The sequence below is a fragment of the Corvus kubaryi genome, unplaced genomic scaffold (genome assembly GCF_017639235.1).
Source record: "Corvus kubaryi isolate FWS band 111438036 unplaced genomic scaffold, C.kubaryi_AGA036_p1.0 37334, whole genome shotgun sequence".
Lineage (NCBI taxonomy): Eukaryota > Metazoa > Chordata > Aves > Passeriformes > Corvidae > Corvus > Corvus kubaryi.
In genome coordinates this window covers 11,504,978-11,523,326 of record NW_024581108.1, presented here as the reverse complement: position 1 = coordinate 11,523,326, position 18,349 = coordinate 11,504,978, and the positions used below count along the sequence as shown (strand labels likewise).

The following is an 18,349-nucleotide window of genomic DNA, read 5'->3' as shown; positions in this document are numbered from 1 at the left end:
AAAGAAATAAGTATAGGTTACCAACCTCTTAAATCCTAGACCATGAGTTTTGCACATTTGAAGAAACAGGAGCAGGCCAGTCTCACCTCTTAAAATCCTCAACTGGTAGGTTATAATAAGTAGTAAATATTATGCTTCAGGATACTCTCAATCTGCTTGACCTTACAGAATGTTAGTGTGTTGTCTTGAGCTCTCAAACTTTCCTTTTTTGGCTCTCTTGTCTCACCTCAGGATCTTTGTGGTTATCTGTTTCTCTGTATAACAGAAAAGATACTGCAGATGTGCAGAGAACACTATCTTTTAATTCACTGCCTCAGAAATGGCATATCTTCGTCAGACAGCTCAGGCAGTACAAATTTATCATCCTCTCTTTGTTATCCAATTCACTAGATTTGAAATAACTTTCAGTTACATGCTTTGATGTTAAAATATTCTGTTCATCGAATAAAGCCAAGCTCTATCAGGATTTGCATGTCCCACTTAATTTGATCACACTCCCTGGTTTGGGGCTTGTGTCTTATTTTGTTCTTTGAAATGTAAAGCTATTCCTATTTTTGTGAAGTTTGCCAGTAACTGCTTTATGAGCCCTTGTTCAAGGGCTACTTCATGCTTTAGCATGCAAATTTCCCTGAAATGTTACACTTAAGATGACTATTCAAAATAGTAAACTATAGATAGGATTTACATTGCATGCATTTATAACATTTCTGGATTACCTGTGCATTGCATTTTGGGATGGAGGAGCAAATGAACCATCAGATTCATTTCTTATGTCCGAGTTAAATAGGTCTAAGAACATGCTGTAAATCTGGTACACTTCTATTCAAGGGACTGAATACGGATCAGACAATTCTATCAAATATGTACTTGCATTTCTACTGAAAGAATTCCACATTCTTTTCAAATTACAAATAAAATGCACTGACAAAAATGTGAATGTTTGTCTTGCTGATGTTTTTGTGGTAGCTTTCCTTGAACTGTCCTTCTGATTGCTATATTCTGCTTTTGTTTTGTTTCTCATCATTAAATTCTGATGATCTAAAATTAGTCATCTGTATGCTGCAGAAAAGTCTATTTTAGCTGGCACAAATTTTTTGGTAATATTCAAAATAGACTTTTTTATCTAATGCATTATAAGATCTTACTTAAAAGCCAGGAAACACCGTGTATTGGGAAATGTAATGAGCAGTACAGAAACACTTTCTGTTGCCCACTTTCACAGGTCCGATTTGTGAAGAATGTGACTTCCTGGAAGGAAATGAAGCCAGGATTTTACCATGGCCATATATCGTACCTGGACTTCGCCAAGTACGTTCCCGTGGCGGTACCTGCGGAGCGCGGAGCGGGCTCCAGCTGGGCTGCCAGTGCCCTCTAGTGCTCGGAGCCTGGGAACTGCAGTTTGGTAAAAACCCTCACACTGGCGTTCCCATATGGCCACTACCTGCGGTTGCTATTTCACCGATTTCTCGTTTTCTTGCATGATAAAATGTAGCCGAGTTTCATTTTTAAAAAATCATTTATATACTGGGATTAATATTCCTTGTCTAAATTCCAAGCTTGTTTTACTGAAAATCATGGCTTTCCTCTGAAACACCGGCAGTTCTGTTTCAGGATTGGCTTCCCGTTCAGGGAAGTTTAACATACCTGTTCTCAGAAATGTTTCATGTAAAGAGTAACACCACCTGCCTCTTAAGTTATGTAATTCTTCTCTACCTTAGTATCTCTTTACACTTCATCGAAATATAAAAAGTTATATTTTGAAGTAGTTTTCTGGTCTGTAGTAGTTTGGCTTGCTAGAAAAAGCATTGAAATAATTCTTGTGGAGTTAAATGCTGCTACTTCTAAAATGAAATTAAAATAAAATATGGTAAAAACCTCTCACTGACTTCAAAGGTTCAGGATCATATCTTTATTCTCACTTTCATATGTTTTCTTGTCTTATTTTTGCTTCTGGATCTAAAGCAGTGATCCTCAGTAGCTCAGTCTTATAAAACCTCCCCTTGAACTGACAAGTCAGTTTTGCTTAAGATGCTTACTAGGCAGTGCTTCATCTTGCACTTGAAGCATGTGGAAAATGATTTAAAATTGAAAGTGGAATTTTCAGATCTCATTACGTTTGACTGCACAAACAATAGTAACCACTACTTTTACCTCTTGCTGACGGTCACTCCTCAGTGTTGTTATGTTTCTGTGCATTAAAGTATTTATTTAAATTCTTTTTTGTATGTAATGATTCCTTTTGTTTAGTCATTCCTTTTAATTACTCATTCTGTCATGTACACTGATTTTTAATTTGAACTTTTTATTCCAATGAATGAAATGGGGAAGTGAGACCTTCACAGATTCCCAATACTGTATATTATTACAGAAAATGCTAAAAGCTACAATGGCACCAAGTTTGCAAAAAGTAACAGGCAAAAAGAGTTACTTGCAAATCAGTCAGTCAAATAAAATATATAAAAATTCATTAGTTTCCTTTCTGCTTTTTTAAAATTAAAATACTTCAACATTAATAAACGCTTGAACTGAGTAACAGCTTTCTGGTGCAGCAAAGCTGCCGAATGTTATTTTATACATTAATTCATAAAGCTGAAAACATTTTCAGATACTGGAACTCCTAAAACTGAAATAATTATTTTACATCTAGAAAGCATCTAAGCAATTTCACAGATTTCTTTCATCTGCATCTTCCCTCCGGGACTGTGTTATCCTTGTCTTTGTTGTTTGTTATCCTTTCACCTGAGTGATTTTTTTTTTTTTCCCTACAACAGCTTGCTTTCTCATACTTTGGGTTTTCATTATTAAAATAATATCTTGAATACGCTGGTTGTGCTTGACAAGGCCCACACCTTTAAGGCTGTGAGGTATGTTCTTGTAATGAACATTTTTGTAGTTAAGAAGTGTAAAATATTTCAGAAGAGTCAATGCTTCCGTATACATGGACATCAGACTTAGGTCCACTGTCAAATATCAGAAGTACCTCTTAAAATATGCGAAACTTAAAAGTACTGGATTCCATCGATGACTCACAATATTGAGGACAGGTTATTGTAATCCATCAATGTAGAAATTACAGTAATAAAAGTTTAAATTTTTTCCCTTTTCTTTTTGTGTTTTAAAAATTTCTTATCCATTCTTATTCCCTATTTTCTCTGGTAAATGGTTGGGAAAAAAAGTTCTTTGACAATGCAATTGCCAATTCACTGTTATTATTAATAAAGTTACAGTAACAACCTGTGTTACTGTAACTGAAGCTAGTTGTGAAAGCTCGTGTACAAATCCATGCAATTGTACAATCCAGCACAAGCATTTCTAAGGACTTGGACATGTTCATTAACCCACAGATATGTGCTGTTCATTGGTTGAGTCTGCTGCTGTATCAAAATGGTTTGTTACAGCTTTCTCAGCATCTGCAGTAGTCTGTGGAAGGGGACATGTGCATGTCTCATGCACTTTAGTGTACCTTAAAGAGGATGCAGTTCAAAGCCTGGATTTTGCATCAGAATGGCTGAAACATTCACACACTCTATCTGCAGGCTTTGGAAAGTCAGAGCTGGCATGCAGACAGATGTCAACAATGCCACCTTTGAGTGCTTCAGACTGACTCATTGGTACTCTGCTGGCAGCATTGGAGAATCAATTGCTCTTTCTGTAGCCTCTAACAATTTCTCTTGTCTGTAATGCTGGTCTTTGGAAAAAGTAATGCCTGTTAATTGTTTTTTTTTCTAACTTCCTCCTTTCTGCTGCTTTTGCTACGTTTCTGTTCTTAAGCTTTTCAGCTTAAGATTCCTCATATGTACAGTATCTGGTAGTAAAATTTATCCCTTCAACAATAATGGCACTGCATCTTAAAACTATGAGTGCTCTGTTTTAGCCAAGCTAGGAGGCATGAATGGCCCTCTGTAGATGCAGAACGCTTTCCCAGTTTGCATAGGGACAGAAGAGAACTTTTTTTTCCAGCTTTTAGCTTTATGTCAGGGCACTTGACACACTTGCAATTTCCATTGTGATATAAACTCTTTAATATTTGGATACCATAATTATTTGCCAAAGGATGTCTCAAATGGAAGAGAAAATAAAACTGAGAAATGTATTGTAAAAGCTGACTTGAATGTAGATCACTGAAAGGTAGCATTTGCACAAAACAGTTTGGTGGTTTAAATCTTCCTCATGTGTCGTGTGAGCTTACTGCCTCATTTCATCAGGCTTCTGTTTGTACTGCAGTACATCAAAATTTTCTTAGGATAAATGTGTAAGGAAAAATTTTATATCTTTAGATAGAGAAGTTAATATGATTACAGATACTATCTTAGACTTATATTTAATAAGCATAGCCATCTGCATTCAACCCAGGCAATGGATGGGCTCTGAGCTCTGTCTTCCTGCTGTTACAGTTAATGTCTCTGACAACTGGAGACCTGCCAGGAAAACCACTCATAGCATTACAAAGCTCAGTTCACAAGGGCAGGAACTCAATATCAAACTTCCTTGTACTTACTATAAACATGTATGTGGCTGCTAAACTAGTTAAGGCATTTCTAGAGTAAGGATGGTTGTGTAAACATTTTTAGTATCAATTTGTATGACAATATGTCTGGTTTGTTTGTTTCTTTAATAATAAACCCTTAAAATCATAATCCTAGGCAAACTGAAATTGAGCTTACTTTCACATCCGTATAATATGCTGGATATGAGGATGATTAAACTTCCTCTCGGTATCATGTATTCTGTGTATAGATTTTATATGTATAGTTGTAACAATGAAGACAGGCTTCTGCGTATTAGATGAGAAGCTTTGATTTGTCCTTTGAAAGATTTGTTTTTCCTCTTTTACTTTAGATTTGGTGTTAAAAAGAAACCAATTTACATAAATGTCATAAGAGATCCTATAGAACGCCTAGTTTCTTATTATTACTTTCTGCGCTTTGGAGATGACTACAGACCAGGGCTACGGAGGCGAAAACAGGGGGATAAAAAGGTAAAGTACACCCAATTGTATATGCTGTACTTACTAAAATTAATGTGAAAACAATTTTTAAAATGTCCTGATAAAAGCTGAATAGTTGTTTTATCAACCTTGGTACTAATGGTGGCTTTGTGAGTTATATTCTCCATTTCCTGTCCATACTGGAGCAGAGCATGACATTAAGTAGGTTCTTTACACCCTTATAAATACACTATATGTTGCAATTTGTTAAAAAAAAACTAAATAAAACCTTTTTAAAAATTGTTTTTAGGCATCCAGACTTGTAGTTATGAAATTAAGCTATTCCTCCTATGTAAGAAGGCTACATCTCTTCTTGTTGAAGACTGAGACACATTTTCCATCAAAAGCAGTAGAACTGCTGATGCTTTGGCTTTGTTGTTTATTTTCATATAATTAGCAACCCAATTTATTTCATTTTTTAAAAACTGAAACATTGAAATATCTTTTTGCTGTGGAGTATGATACATAAATTTCTGTACTTCCTCCTGTGTCTTAGGTGGTTGTAGGTATAAGTTCAGGTTAGCACATGCAAACATTGACTACGAATACAGCTTCAGAATGGCAATATCATTCAGGCTCCATAATATATTTGTTCCAGAAAGAATCTATACATCCCTGTCATGGTTTGCAATATGACATTTTTTGGGCATGTTGCTTTGGATTTTTCTTAAATCGGGAAGAAAAGTAGTGTATTAAGTATATGAGTATAGTTTATAAAACTGCAGCTAGAACAGTGTGGAATCCTGAAAAATGCAATGAGTTTTTGTACTTTACAGAGTCAAACACTTTATACAGTTTCAGTGACGATATTTTCTTAAGCTGTTTTTCTGTTTTCTGTTTCTTACTGTTTTTCTGTAATGTTGACAATTTAGTGTCATGCTGTGTGAGTACCAAGAGACACTGAAAAAATAAGCAAAAATCACACTAAAGACAGCTTAGTCTATAAACACCATAACTAATAAACATGAGTGATCATTTGTATGCTGCCCCCATCCAAATAGTGCTTTATAAATACTGGGAGCAAACCATTCCTCTTTTCTTTCCAGTTGGGAACTAACTGCTCCCTGTTATTTAGGGTTTAGCGCCATCTTCAGCTACTGCATTTCGGTTTGTCCAGGTATCCTGCAGCATAGCAGCCTTGGAAGAGGAAAGCTTCAAGAATAAATTGAAATTAAGCTTAAAAATTGTCTTTATAGAACTGGCTAAATAGATGAAAAGGTGATATGATTTCATAAAGGCATTTTTAAAAAGAGAGATAGGATCTCATCTTTTGTAGCCTGCTGTCTTCCTCTTTCCTGCTGGAGATCAGTCACTTGAAAAGCTGAGCATGCTGCCAAGTCTGAGCTGTTTCTAGGACATAAAACTTACTAAAAAGAGTGGAATTTAACAGTATTTGTGTTATTTTTGAATTATAATCCAAACAACCTTGTTAGGTAGTCACTGGGAAACGTTATGCCAAAAATCCTTAGTGTTGCTGCATGGTAGACTGCATTGTAAGCTTTGATTTGCTGGAAAAAAGGTCAAATGCATTCCTGTTTAAAATGTTTACAATGCATTGCATTATTAATTTTATGTTTTTCTGTTGAAGATGCTTTTTTCCTTTTGTCACTATGATACCACTTTATTTAGGTCTGAGACTTAGTTGTTGTTATACAGATTTAACATGTCCTGTAAGTATCTCAAGTTTATTTGAAGTGAAATTGATTTACTGTATCAAACTTCTGGCTTCTTTCATTTAAATCAGGTTTTTCCAAAGTGTCCCTGGGGAACTGTATGTGTGTAGATGATGTAAGTTCTGTATACATTAGTTATAAAATTCAGTAAGCTCAAAAATGGATTGAGCCAATTGCAGGGTCTTTATTCTATGTGTGTATGTATGTATTTATTCTATAAATGTAACACTAGTATGTGTTCCAGTAGATTCACTTAAAGATTTTCAAATGAAAAGTAGGGAAGGTCAGAAATCACTTCTAATAGAAGTCAATTGTTCCTTTATTAGTGGAAAGGAATCTCAATGTACTTTACACTCCAGTCCCCTCCCAGTCCATACTACAGCAGTTATATGGAAGAATTCTTAATTAGGTTTTTTTTCTGTGTCCCTGTGCTTCCAGTCAAATTTGGCTCCAAATGCAGAGTCTGTAGAGGCAAGGGTTTCTTACAATAAAATCTCTGGATGGAGCAGTCAAGGTAGGTATGTAAGAGGAAGTGTGGAACGAAGTCTGTCCTATTTCGACTTACTTAGAAAATGGCTTGCTTCCTTTTGCTTATTAACTGTAAAATAACCTGCAGGTATAAGCAAAGAAATCTTTGCACAGGTGCCAGTTCATTTTTAGTATAAATGTTCATAATTTAGGCTGTGCATTTAACAATAGATTGGCGCAGAAATTCCCTAGAGAACTATGCCAGGGAAAGCATACCAATGTCTTGTTTTCCTGGTTAAGCTGCATTTTTATCTGTGATGTGTGGCATGTTGTCCTGGTTTGAGACAAATTCAGAGGAACGTCCAAAATGAACGTCCTCTGATAGAAGGCAGGTTTCAGCCACCCCTCCCCCACCAGGTTCGGGAAAAAATTTCCTTGGAGAAAAGTGAAGGAAAAAACCGATTTATGTAACAAACACATGGGAAAAGAATAATAATGTTAACTAATAAAACCTCTCGCTGTGGAGAGAAACCTGGGAAGATTTTAGAGTCCTTTCTGTGGGTGTGGTCTCTCCCTCTCTCACCCTGGAGCTGGAGTTCAGCGTGGGGGCCCCAACCCCTCTGGGCCAGTGTAAGGTCTCCCAGTGAGGTTCTGATGTTCTGAACAGTTCCAGAAGAGAAGAAAAAGAAGCCAAAGTCCCAAGGAAACAAAGGAGTTTAATTCTCTGTCTCTCTCTTCCGAGAAGAAGAGCCAAGAGCTGGGAAAAGCAGGAAAGTGCTTTCCTCCGCTCTTGCCACCACAGAAGCAGCTATCTCTGTGTCCTTGCAACACAAACTGCATTGAAAAGTTCGTCTGGCTTTTTTTTCTTTCTCTTGCACCCAGTTTTAAAGACACAGAAAGGCACAGGAATCATGTCTGGGCATAGAGGGATACACATCATAGGGGATACACATCATAAAGTCACCCCAAGACACATGTACAAGCTATTCTAAACTCAGAGTTCAATGTGAACCAAGGCACCACAGTTTACTCCCTGCTTTGGCATAGTATCAATAATTTTTTCAGATTATTTTATAAACTTCATCACAAAATAGAAGCAAATGATGTTGTCCTTGTTCTTAACCCCAAATAATTACACAAATGTGTTTTTACATAGTTGCTTTGAACAGAAACTTGTAATTATACAGAAGAAGCAGTCTAAAAAGTTGTCTATGTGATCTATTTTTTTTTAATCTATCCTAGATACAGGCCTTATATCTTGATTAGAAATATCATAAATATTTTATGGTGACATAATAAAGCATTTACAAATTCCTTCCAGTGCTAATGGAGTTCCTTTTGTAACTGTGTTACTGCAGTTGAAACTCTGTTTCTACAGCTGTGTATCCACATAGAGAGCAATATTGTATGGAATATTCTGTTATGCAGTGAAAACTTCCATTCACTTCTTCTGATTGCCAAAAAAAAAATTAGCCTCTGAAATGGCAGTTGTTTGTCATAATTAAAATATAATAGATCCTTGTTTAATCTAAAACACAAAATGCACAATGTTCTATGTTATAAAGATCCAGCTGTTGAAGGATCACACAGTTCCTGATGGCATTTGATGCTGTATCTTTAGTGACTTTTTTTGTAGGGGAAAACAATTATACCAACACGTAGGGACTGTTTTTTCTAGTTTTGACAAATAGCCTTTGCTAAGGTTATATCAAAGGTGTATCAATGTACCAGGTAAGATCAATTGTTCATTAGTTGTAACCATGAAAGACTGTCCAAGTACTATTTAATTGGGACAATAGGTCATCCTAAAAACACTGTGAAAGCAAGGCTTGAAAAAATGTTTCTTTTTCTTTAACATCATATATGTGTTTTTCTGTCCCCACTGCATTTAGCAACTAACCAGTTTGGGATGTTTGATACATATATGAAATTTTAAAGCTCAGCTCAATTTTGTCTTTGTTCCAGACCTTTGATGAATGTGTGGCAGCTGGAGGTTCCGACTGTGCTCCAGAGAAACTTTGGCTTCAAATTCCATTCTTCTGTGGCCACAGCTCGGAATGCTGGTAGGGAGATAAATTTAGCTTGTTAGTCAAGTACATCAGTGCTGAAATCTAAACTTTAACAAATTTTAATATGTAGCCCAGTTGATAAAAGTGTGAGGGACTGGACAGAGTGAAGAGAAATACTCAAGTAATGTGTTTTCTGTAGAAGATGGATTTACTGAAACAGTTTTGCAGTTCTTTAAACTAGCAATACATTACAATATTGTATCAGCAGTGCTATGAGGGAAAACATGTTTTCAATTTTAAAAATCATTTTTGCAGATTTAGAGTCTTGACACTTTTCTCTTAAGTCAGACTACAGTATTATTCTTTTGGAATGGAGATATTTTAGTTCAAGCTCCTGAAGTTCCTGGGGAGTACACAATAACTGAGACTGGGATAAATTTATCATTTAAAACCTTTACCAGATATCTAGTAGTCAATGCTACTTAGCAGAAACTGAAACAAAAGCAAATAGTGTCCATCTGTCAATGCAACATGTTTTATAATAATGGCACAGACTTAAAAAAACTCTGTAGCAAAAAAAAAAACAAACAAAAAAACCCTAGATTATTTGAAAGACTCTATGTGATATCAAGGCCAATTATTTCTCAAAGGTATTGTTCATTCAAACACATGCAAAGTAAATGGCCACTTGTGAGATCCTCTTTCAGTGCCTGTTGGTCAAACCTATCTACTCTCTGGCCATGTGGAGAAGCAGAGAAAGAAAGGAGGTGCAAAAGGGAAGGTGTGTTCAAATTTCTGGTATCTAATGTGAAAGTGGAGAACAGGGTATTAATATTGAGACAATGTAAATCCTGGAAAAATTGCATGAATAGAAGCATTAAGCATATACACACATCGGGTATTTTTGTTGAGAATCTTTTATAAATAGAGTTGTATTTTTAGGTAAGAACACAGATGAGAGAAACTGGAAAGGAAAATGAAGTTAGGAATGGTTATAACTTAAAATGAGTCCTGCCTTTCCTATACAAATGTTCTGTTGTGAAGTAATCTCCATCTAGGGACCAAGGATTGTTGGCTGACATCAGGACTTGCTGTAATTGTTCTCTGTCATTTTAGGAATGTGGGAAGCAGATGGGCCTTGGAACAAGCCAAATACAATCTGATTAATGAATACTTCCTAGTGGGAGTTACTGAAGAGCTTGAAGACTTTATCATGTTATTGGAGGCAGCTTTGCCCCGGTTCTTCAGGGGTGCCACAGAACTGTACCGCACAGGTATTTAAATAGTTGATTCCCATGGATTCCATGGATTTTTCATCCTCTTATTGCCATTTTCATGTGAATTCTTTAGATCTAGATGAATAGTTTTGAGTCTCTGCCAGGTTTGCCTCCCAGCTGAGTGATGCTCCTACAGAAGAGACAAACTCATTTTCAAAGATTCTCAATACTTCTTTTTTTTTGAGGGGGGCAGTGGGGGCAGGGTGAGAGGGGCTACTCCAAGTATCCTTCTGCCTTACACGAATTGTAAATATTTAAGGTTGGGGTAAAGGTAGGTGGGTAGGTATACTGCATGTAACATTGTGACGTGCTTATAGCAGAACATTTTTTTAAGGTTTTGCAGTGGCTTCAGTTTGGTAAAGTGGCTGATGTGGCAGATTTCCATTTCCTCTGAAGCCCTGCTGGAATTAAGTGTGCTCGATGCACCCTGGTTGGCTGAGCAATAAAGCCTGAGGGATGCAGAGACCCAAGTAGATGTTTATCTTCCTGGGCTCCTAGTAAGATGTAACAACTAGTAGCTCAGTTTCTAGGAGCTGGCCATGCAATTTATGATGAAGTAAAGATCTATCTTAGCAGGGCCTCTATCTACAAATAGAGGGAGAAAAGAATCTGATGTACAGAGCCTAGATATGTAGTATTAACAAGTTAATTACAAAGCAATAGGCAGCACTCCTTGGGGAAAATCTGGTCGTCATTTTGGTCATCTTTGTCTCAGAAACTCTGTGCAACAGGGATGTGGCTTACATATCATTTATGATAAGACTACAGTATTCTATTTAGATGGGAGTATAATGGTTTAAATGCCATTAGTAGAGATTGTATTTTGATTAGAAATAGACAATTGAAATAACTTGAAAACAAGGGGTTTTTTCTCTTTCATGGAGGGCTACAGAGAGCTATGCCAGAGCAAGGGCATTTTTGGTAGTCTGAGTTGAATATAACCTTCCCTGGAGGTATTTAAAAGACGTGTAGAACTGGCGGAGGTATTTAAAAGGTGTGTAGGTGTGGCGCCTGGGGACATGGCTTAGTGGGACTTGGCAGGGTTAGGTTTGCAGTTGGACTCGATGACCTTAAATGTCTTTTCCAACCTAAATGTTTCTATGATTCTATGAAAGAAGTATCTCCTGTGCAGTTTCTAAAATTCTTAACATTTGATACCAGATTAACATCTAAATAATTAATTTCGAAAGACCAATTTTGCTCCAGGTAGATTATGTGGAGTAATCTTATTCCTTAAATGAATGTTCATTCCCTGGGTTTATTAGAGCAAGGAGGAAGAATTGAAAGAATGGATGCAATGGATTCATAAACATTTACTGAGAGGCTGCAGTTCTCCAACTCTGCATGTTGTGTTAATAAATTTTGGATTAAAGCCTGTCCCTTCTAATGCAGTTTATCAACACACTGAGAGTATAAAAACTCTGTAAATAAAAGGACTGTAAACATTTTTTGAGCACGTGAACTTGAAAATGAAGTTATTGCTTTCATTTTGCATTTAGGAAAGAAGTCGCATCTTAGGAAAACAACTGAGAAAAAACTTCCCACAAAAGAAACTATTGCCAAGCTACAACAGTCTGAAATCTGGAAAATGGAGAATGAGTTCTATGAATTTGCACTGGAGCAATTTCAGTTTGTCAGAGCACATGCAGTTCGGGAAAAAGATGGAGAATTGTATATTCTGGCTCAAAACTTTTTCTATGAAAAGATTTACCCTAAATCAAACTAAGAACGCTATACTGTTAGATTTATGGACCTAAATCTTTGGTCACATCATCATCTTAGTCCTCAGCCATGGAAACTAGATTGCTTGTAGACCTCCAAGACATTTCTTTATATGAGAAAAGTGGGTTGTGGATCACCTCCAGGGCTGTGGATATAGCTGTATTGGTAATCCAGAAGCAAAGGCTTCATTTCTTTTATCTAACTAATACTTTCCGTGGGAGTCAATATCCTTAACCTGAAGAAATCTACACTGTAATTCGGAGCAATTAATACACGGCAGTTCTATTTGAAAATATAAACAATCAAAAAACCACTTCTGTTGATGCTCTTTTTAATTTTCAGAGCAATTTATTTTCATTTATACTTCTGTGAAGAGGAAATAGTTTTCCCCAGCTTTCAACATGGAAATTTTGGTTGTATACAGTATGAGTAGTCCTAATAACTGGTTGACATCTGTGCTTTGTTTTTGTGAATCATGTCACATGGTATTAATTGGGATGGTTAATCACGTTCTGCTGAGAAATGCTGCTGCTGCTGGAATTGCCCATATTTATATATGTGGTTTTATTAAAAAATTATAACTACTCATTAGTGTTAAAATGTCATTTTCACATTAATATTGTAAAAAGTTAAAGAATCAGAGCAGTGGGGTTTTTATTTTGGTTTTTTTTTAATCACTACCACCACTGACTGAGGTTGGGAAAATGACAAAGAAATTTGGTATTGTCTGCAGTTCTAGTTGATCCTTACACAGTGGTATAAAAATCGTAAATTCAGTAAGTTTCTCCATGGATTCTTTGTAATTATTGTAAACTGAGGTATTGGTGAATCCATATTATGACTCTATTAGTGAGCTGTGGTATGGCTAGGGTTTTCCTACTACTTCAATACTTTTATCTGTAGAATATTTTTACTGAGGTGCTTTATAACGTATTTTAAAGCATTGCATTTACAAAAGGAGTAAAATGCTGTAAATACTGCTAATTTTATGTATTTGGACCAAAAGGTTTAAAAGTAACTAGTTTAAAGTGGGGTTTTTTGCACCGGTTCTGTTACATGTGAAGTGAAAAACATCACATCTAATTCCTGGTTGAGTTAACTGTTGGACATTGCTGAAACACACTTCAGTGACCTCTCTGACTTCAATACCAGAATGTTGTCCAGGGTTTGTCTTTACAGAAATGTAGTCTTCATCCTTTTAGAAGGGTAAGAGAACAAGAAGAAAAGTGTCATGTGCAGTGTGGTTGAGAAAGATGCAGTGAACTTGATTGACATAATTGTATTTATGTAACTGCCATTACGCGACTGTTGTAACTTTGTGAGTTGCCATTATTAACAATGTGAAACACCTGGTAGATGAAGTAAATTGAAATTTGAGAACAGATGTTTGGGGCCACTGCATTATAGCAAACGGCCATGGAGCACTGCAAGAACTTTTCCTAATGAATTTTCTTAAAGATGAGTATTTACACAACTTACACCTGCCTTTTCTTAAAAGTGCTTTTCACAGGATTTGATTGGGAAGGCACTGAGGAGACAAAGGAATGGTGGGAAAGGCTTAAATTCCTAAGGTATCATGCTGAAGGCTTAGTTTAAAATTACCAAGTGGAGTTTCTTTAACCAGCTTGTTCTTGTAATGAAAACAAAGGAAATGGAAAATGGTCTGTGAACTGGATGTCTGCAGCCAAAAGCAACAGCCCAATTACAGAGAGGATAACAAGAGACTATCAAGTACATCTTGCAGTTTCTTTGTTTTCTTAGATTTTTCCCTTCTGATTTTAAAAATAGATCTCTCTTTGTTCTTCCCAAATAATCAGGGAAGTTCCTTCTCATAAGTTACCATTTATATAGCATGAACCATGCATAAGACTTCCTGTTCTAGTTCTTGTCTGTTGACATCAATAATAATGCCAACATGTTTGGATATAGGATATGTTAGGTCACACATGAAGACATGTTTCCTAGCTAATGAAAGGAACTGAGGAGTCATACACAAAAAGTAGTTAATGGGCATCTAAAAGTTTTCATTGAAAAGCAGTCACTTTTTTTAAAAAATAAAATAAATATTTATAATCCCAGGAAAGATTTCTGCTCAGTGATCGTTTTATGTTAGATTTTTGGTTGTTTTCCTTAAGAATAATTCAGATTAGTTTACCTTCTTGCAAATTTTCAGAAGAGCACCTCTAAGAGAGCTGAAGAGCTTGCTAAGTGAAAATACAAAATATTCATCTAAGTAATGAAATAGGTATGTAGACAAATGCTTCTCTATTGACAAGAAAACAATAGACAAAACTTCTACTGATTTTAGTAGGGTCTACAGAAACTCCTTCTATTCTGTAAGCAATTTTAAAAGTTATGTTTCTTTTCTTCCAGGATTTGGAATTTCTTAATTATGAGTCTTAATAACAAAACCAATGCAATTTTTTTTACTTTTAAAAGAGCAATATATTTTTCATAGTTCATGTAAGGTAACACATTTTATTTAATCAGATATCACTTCCTGTTCTTTGCTGGGAACTGTTAAGATTGAGACAAACAAGAATTTTAGGAATATTTTTGAGAAATGTTAGCAACAATTGGAGCAGTACTCATTCCAGATGTATTCAGAAAATGTGATCATCTGTACAACACAGAAGGAACCAAGGCTGTCTACTTTTATATCTAGTGCAACCACTAAAGCCAACTGTGAACTTAGACTAATTTGAGTTTAGAACTATCAAACTTGGATTTCATAAAAGACAGTTTAGGAAAAGGAGTTTTACAGATTTTTAATACTCTGTTCTATTCATCTTCTGTTTGGAAACAGAAACAATCCAAGTTGTTACCATTAAAAATATTTTACAGTGTAGAAGTATGATTTATCTCATGTATTTTCCCTTAATGACTCACAGAGGAAAGCAGCAATATGTGAAATTTTGGTTTTGCTTGTTGTATGATCAGTAAACTACTATGCAGCCTCCTGAACACAGATCTTATAACTGAAGTCACTGTACTCTCTGTAGAGGAATGGGATTGGCTTTTTGCAGGGCTAAGTTCATTTGAAAGGTGCTGAAATGCTCATCTATCTACATATAGTTGAGAGTAGATTTTGTTACACTGTTCTGTACTTTCTGTACAAAACTACCACCCACATTTTGTGCAAAGCTCTAGCCCTATTGAAACTCTTGATGTCAGCACAAGGCGCAAGGCCCCGCTGTGCTGGTGACTACCCAGCCGTACCCACAGCATGCCTGGGACACTTGTGATACACCAGGCAGTGCTGACAGGAGAGCAACAGTGTTTATAGCTCCTTCCCTTAATAATTCTGCAGACATGCAACAAGAATTTCACTCTTATTTTGTTAGTGCATCTATAAGCAGACCCCAAGGCTAGGGTGCAGAATGTCCTCTGTGCACATTCCTGCTTGTTCTGGGTGGATTTTCTAGCAGTCTCTCTTTTATTGGTATGCTGATCATGGCTTCATTTTCAAACAGACATGAAAATGTATAGCTATACAAAATAGGAGATGGAGAACCAGCCCATCCTGGTCATTTGAAATGCCTTTTCTGTGTATTTAGTTTTTTCTGAAGATACCTAGCTATTTTTACATTACAGGAATAAACTTTTGCTTATTGATAGTCTCAGAGCAGTTCTATATTCTATCACTAAAAATTCAATTATTTTCTTTTACACTTGTGTTTGAATTCTCCATTAAGCTTACCTGGCGTTGCTAAAGGTGTATATGACAAAAAGGTGTGTAGATGATACTGTCTGAACTGTGCTGCTTAAGCAGTCAATGGAAAAGCCTGATCCAAGTGCACTGCCAATTTAGCTCTTCAAAATTAGAGCATATTTTATGACTACTAGAGATTAAACTTAAAGAAAGTTTAAGGCTACTTAGTTGGATGGATGCTTCCTTTACTGTAAGCCTATGCAACTCTGTAACCTTTCCAGCAGTATTTATAGAAAGAGCCCTCTTCCTGAGACTTTTCTAGAGCATAATTATAAATGTTCGTACACTTGTACTGTCTGATATTTACATCAGCAGCTTTCCATAGCTTCTGCAAAAGAGACAGATTTTTGAGCATTTCTAAAGCAGTCCTGAATGTAATTTTGAAAAACATGGATTGTGCTTCATTACCTTTTTCTTTTTAAACACACACAGCTAAATAGTGCCTTTTTTCCTCACAATCCATGTTGAAGATGCTTGCTCCCACTCACCCTCCATAAATTGATTCATTTGTGCAATACTATTCCAACTTGAAACCATTTTGTCACAGCTGTTTGAGAAATAATCTCCATTTTTCCTCACTGTGCTGCCAGCTTTCTGTTGTTTAAGTGTTTCAGTTGATTACCTAATGCAAATGCTATAAAATAAAACACCCACTGGGAAGGGGAAAGAAAAGAAGTCTGGTGTCCTGTCTTAATATTTGCATGTCACATTCACATTGAATGCTTTTTTTCTGGAACATGTTGTTATACAGTATTGTGAACTTTGTTGGCAGCTATTGTGATTTTGGAGGGGAGAGACAAGCTGGAGTGTAGCTCGTCTGCAATAATTTCATACAGCTATAACCAAATATATTTATAGGCCCTTAGAACTTGCATGGCCTTCATGACCAGATATGTTTTAAGTTTGCAGAGGGTATACACTGTGCTGAAAGCATCAATGAAAAGTTCTTTTAATATTAAAGCCAAGATTTGTAAGAACAGAAAACTGGCATTAAAACAGTGGATTGATACATCTGTGCTTCCCTGCCTAAGGGAACAAGTGACCGACTGATTGCTATGGTACGGGAACACCCTCAGTTACTGCAGTGCTGAGAGTGGTGTAAGAACTTGAGTAGACTAGAAATGTCATTTGCATTTGTAAGCAAGGACTTAGAACAAGAAAATACGGTGAGCATGGGTATAGTGCTGTTGAGGATTTCTGAGGCATACTATAACCACTGCCCTATAAACATCCCTGGCTGTGTGTGCCATGGAGCTGAACATCATCTGACCCTGCCAAGTTTCTTAATGCAGTGATTCCTAATGTGTAGTTATCTGCCTTGACAATTAAGAACCATCATGCAATTACTCAGCAACTTCCACTTGAGGATTTTAATGGCTTTTAAATCCCCCTTTTGTTGAAAGTAGACTTTTCCTTGCTCCTGTGAATGGAAGTGATAGGTGTAGTTGTGCACAGGAAACAGTCTCTCTGCTTTTATCAGCCAGGGGGAAGTGGAGGGGAAAAATGCCTATATAAAGGTACAGAACTTCCTAAGGTCACTGTACCTGTCTCTGAAATGATGTAATGAATTAAATGACAGCCAAAAAAAGTTGCAATACAATAAAAAGCTTTATTTGAAATGACAGTAGCTCCTCCTCTGAAAGAGAGAATGACTGTGGTAAGTACTGTTTGAACCATTTTTTACCTGATGTTCCCATTTGCACAGGTAATTAATCTCAGCAGTTGGAATTCATGGGCGGGGAGCAAGAGAAGGAAAAGGTGGTTTTTGTTCCAACCAATTTTATTTTTTTTCAGATCCTGTATTTTCATTTTATTTATTGTTTGCATCTTGCAATTGATTTCAGTACAATTTCCTTACTTTTTAATAAAATAAAATAAGTTGCTAGTGAATGTCAAAGCAATGCCCAGATGTTTTCTTCAAGCACAAGTCCCCTGCTATGACCTCCTCCCCCAGCTTCATTACGACATAACGCAGATGTGGCAACTTTCAATAAGAGCTAATTTAAAGTACTAATAATACTCTTTATTAAAAAAACCTCTACAAAGAACACCTGTGGCCTAAAAATGAAGGCTTTGAGACCTTTCACCTTGTCATAATAACCAACTGCATCCTCATAAAAATGGAAAATACTGTGATAAACATTCTCTGCCCATTTTCTGCACACTTGCAAGGCTGATCCTGAATCCATTCTCATATTTGCTACACACAGATATTAACCTTTCGTAATAAATATGACTGTCAAAATAATTGCACAGAGAATAATCTTCCTATTGAAAAAAAAATAAAATCTGGGAACAAAATAGGTTAAAATGGTGATTCATGGGAATTGTGGTTATAGTTCAAGTATGCAGGTATTGCATTCTCTGATGTTTTAAGAAAATATTCACTACTGTGCTGCATTACATGCGTTATTTCAAACATAGTTTCAGTATTAATAATGAAAAACCTTGTTCTGTTTTGAAAGAGAAACATACTTAATTTGGTATGATAATTTGAATGC

General features: G+C 36.2%; 1 protein-coding gene across 1 annotated transcript in view; it reads left to right on the top strand.

Annotated features, from left to right (window-relative positions):
• HS2ST1 (heparan sulfate 2-O-sulfotransferase 1) overlaps nucleotides 1–16,523 on the top strand; it is an 81,509-nt gene extending 64,986 nt beyond the window's left edge. The window contains exons 3-7 of the mRNA XM_042030279.1: nucleotides 1,223–1,308; nucleotides 4,840–4,978; nucleotides 9,094–9,191; nucleotides 10,254–10,411; nucleotides 11,914–16,523. Of these exons, the coding sequence (XP_041886213.1) occupies nucleotides 1,223–1,308; nucleotides 4,840–4,978; nucleotides 9,094–9,191; nucleotides 10,254–10,411; nucleotides 11,914–12,140 (708 nt within the window). The 3' untranslated portion in view covers nucleotides 12,141–16,523. The remainder of the gene's footprint in view (nucleotides 1–1,222; nucleotides 1,309–4,839; nucleotides 4,979–9,093; nucleotides 9,192–10,253; nucleotides 10,412–11,913) is intronic.
• The last annotated feature ends 1,826 nt before the right edge of the window (nucleotides 16,524–18,349 follow it).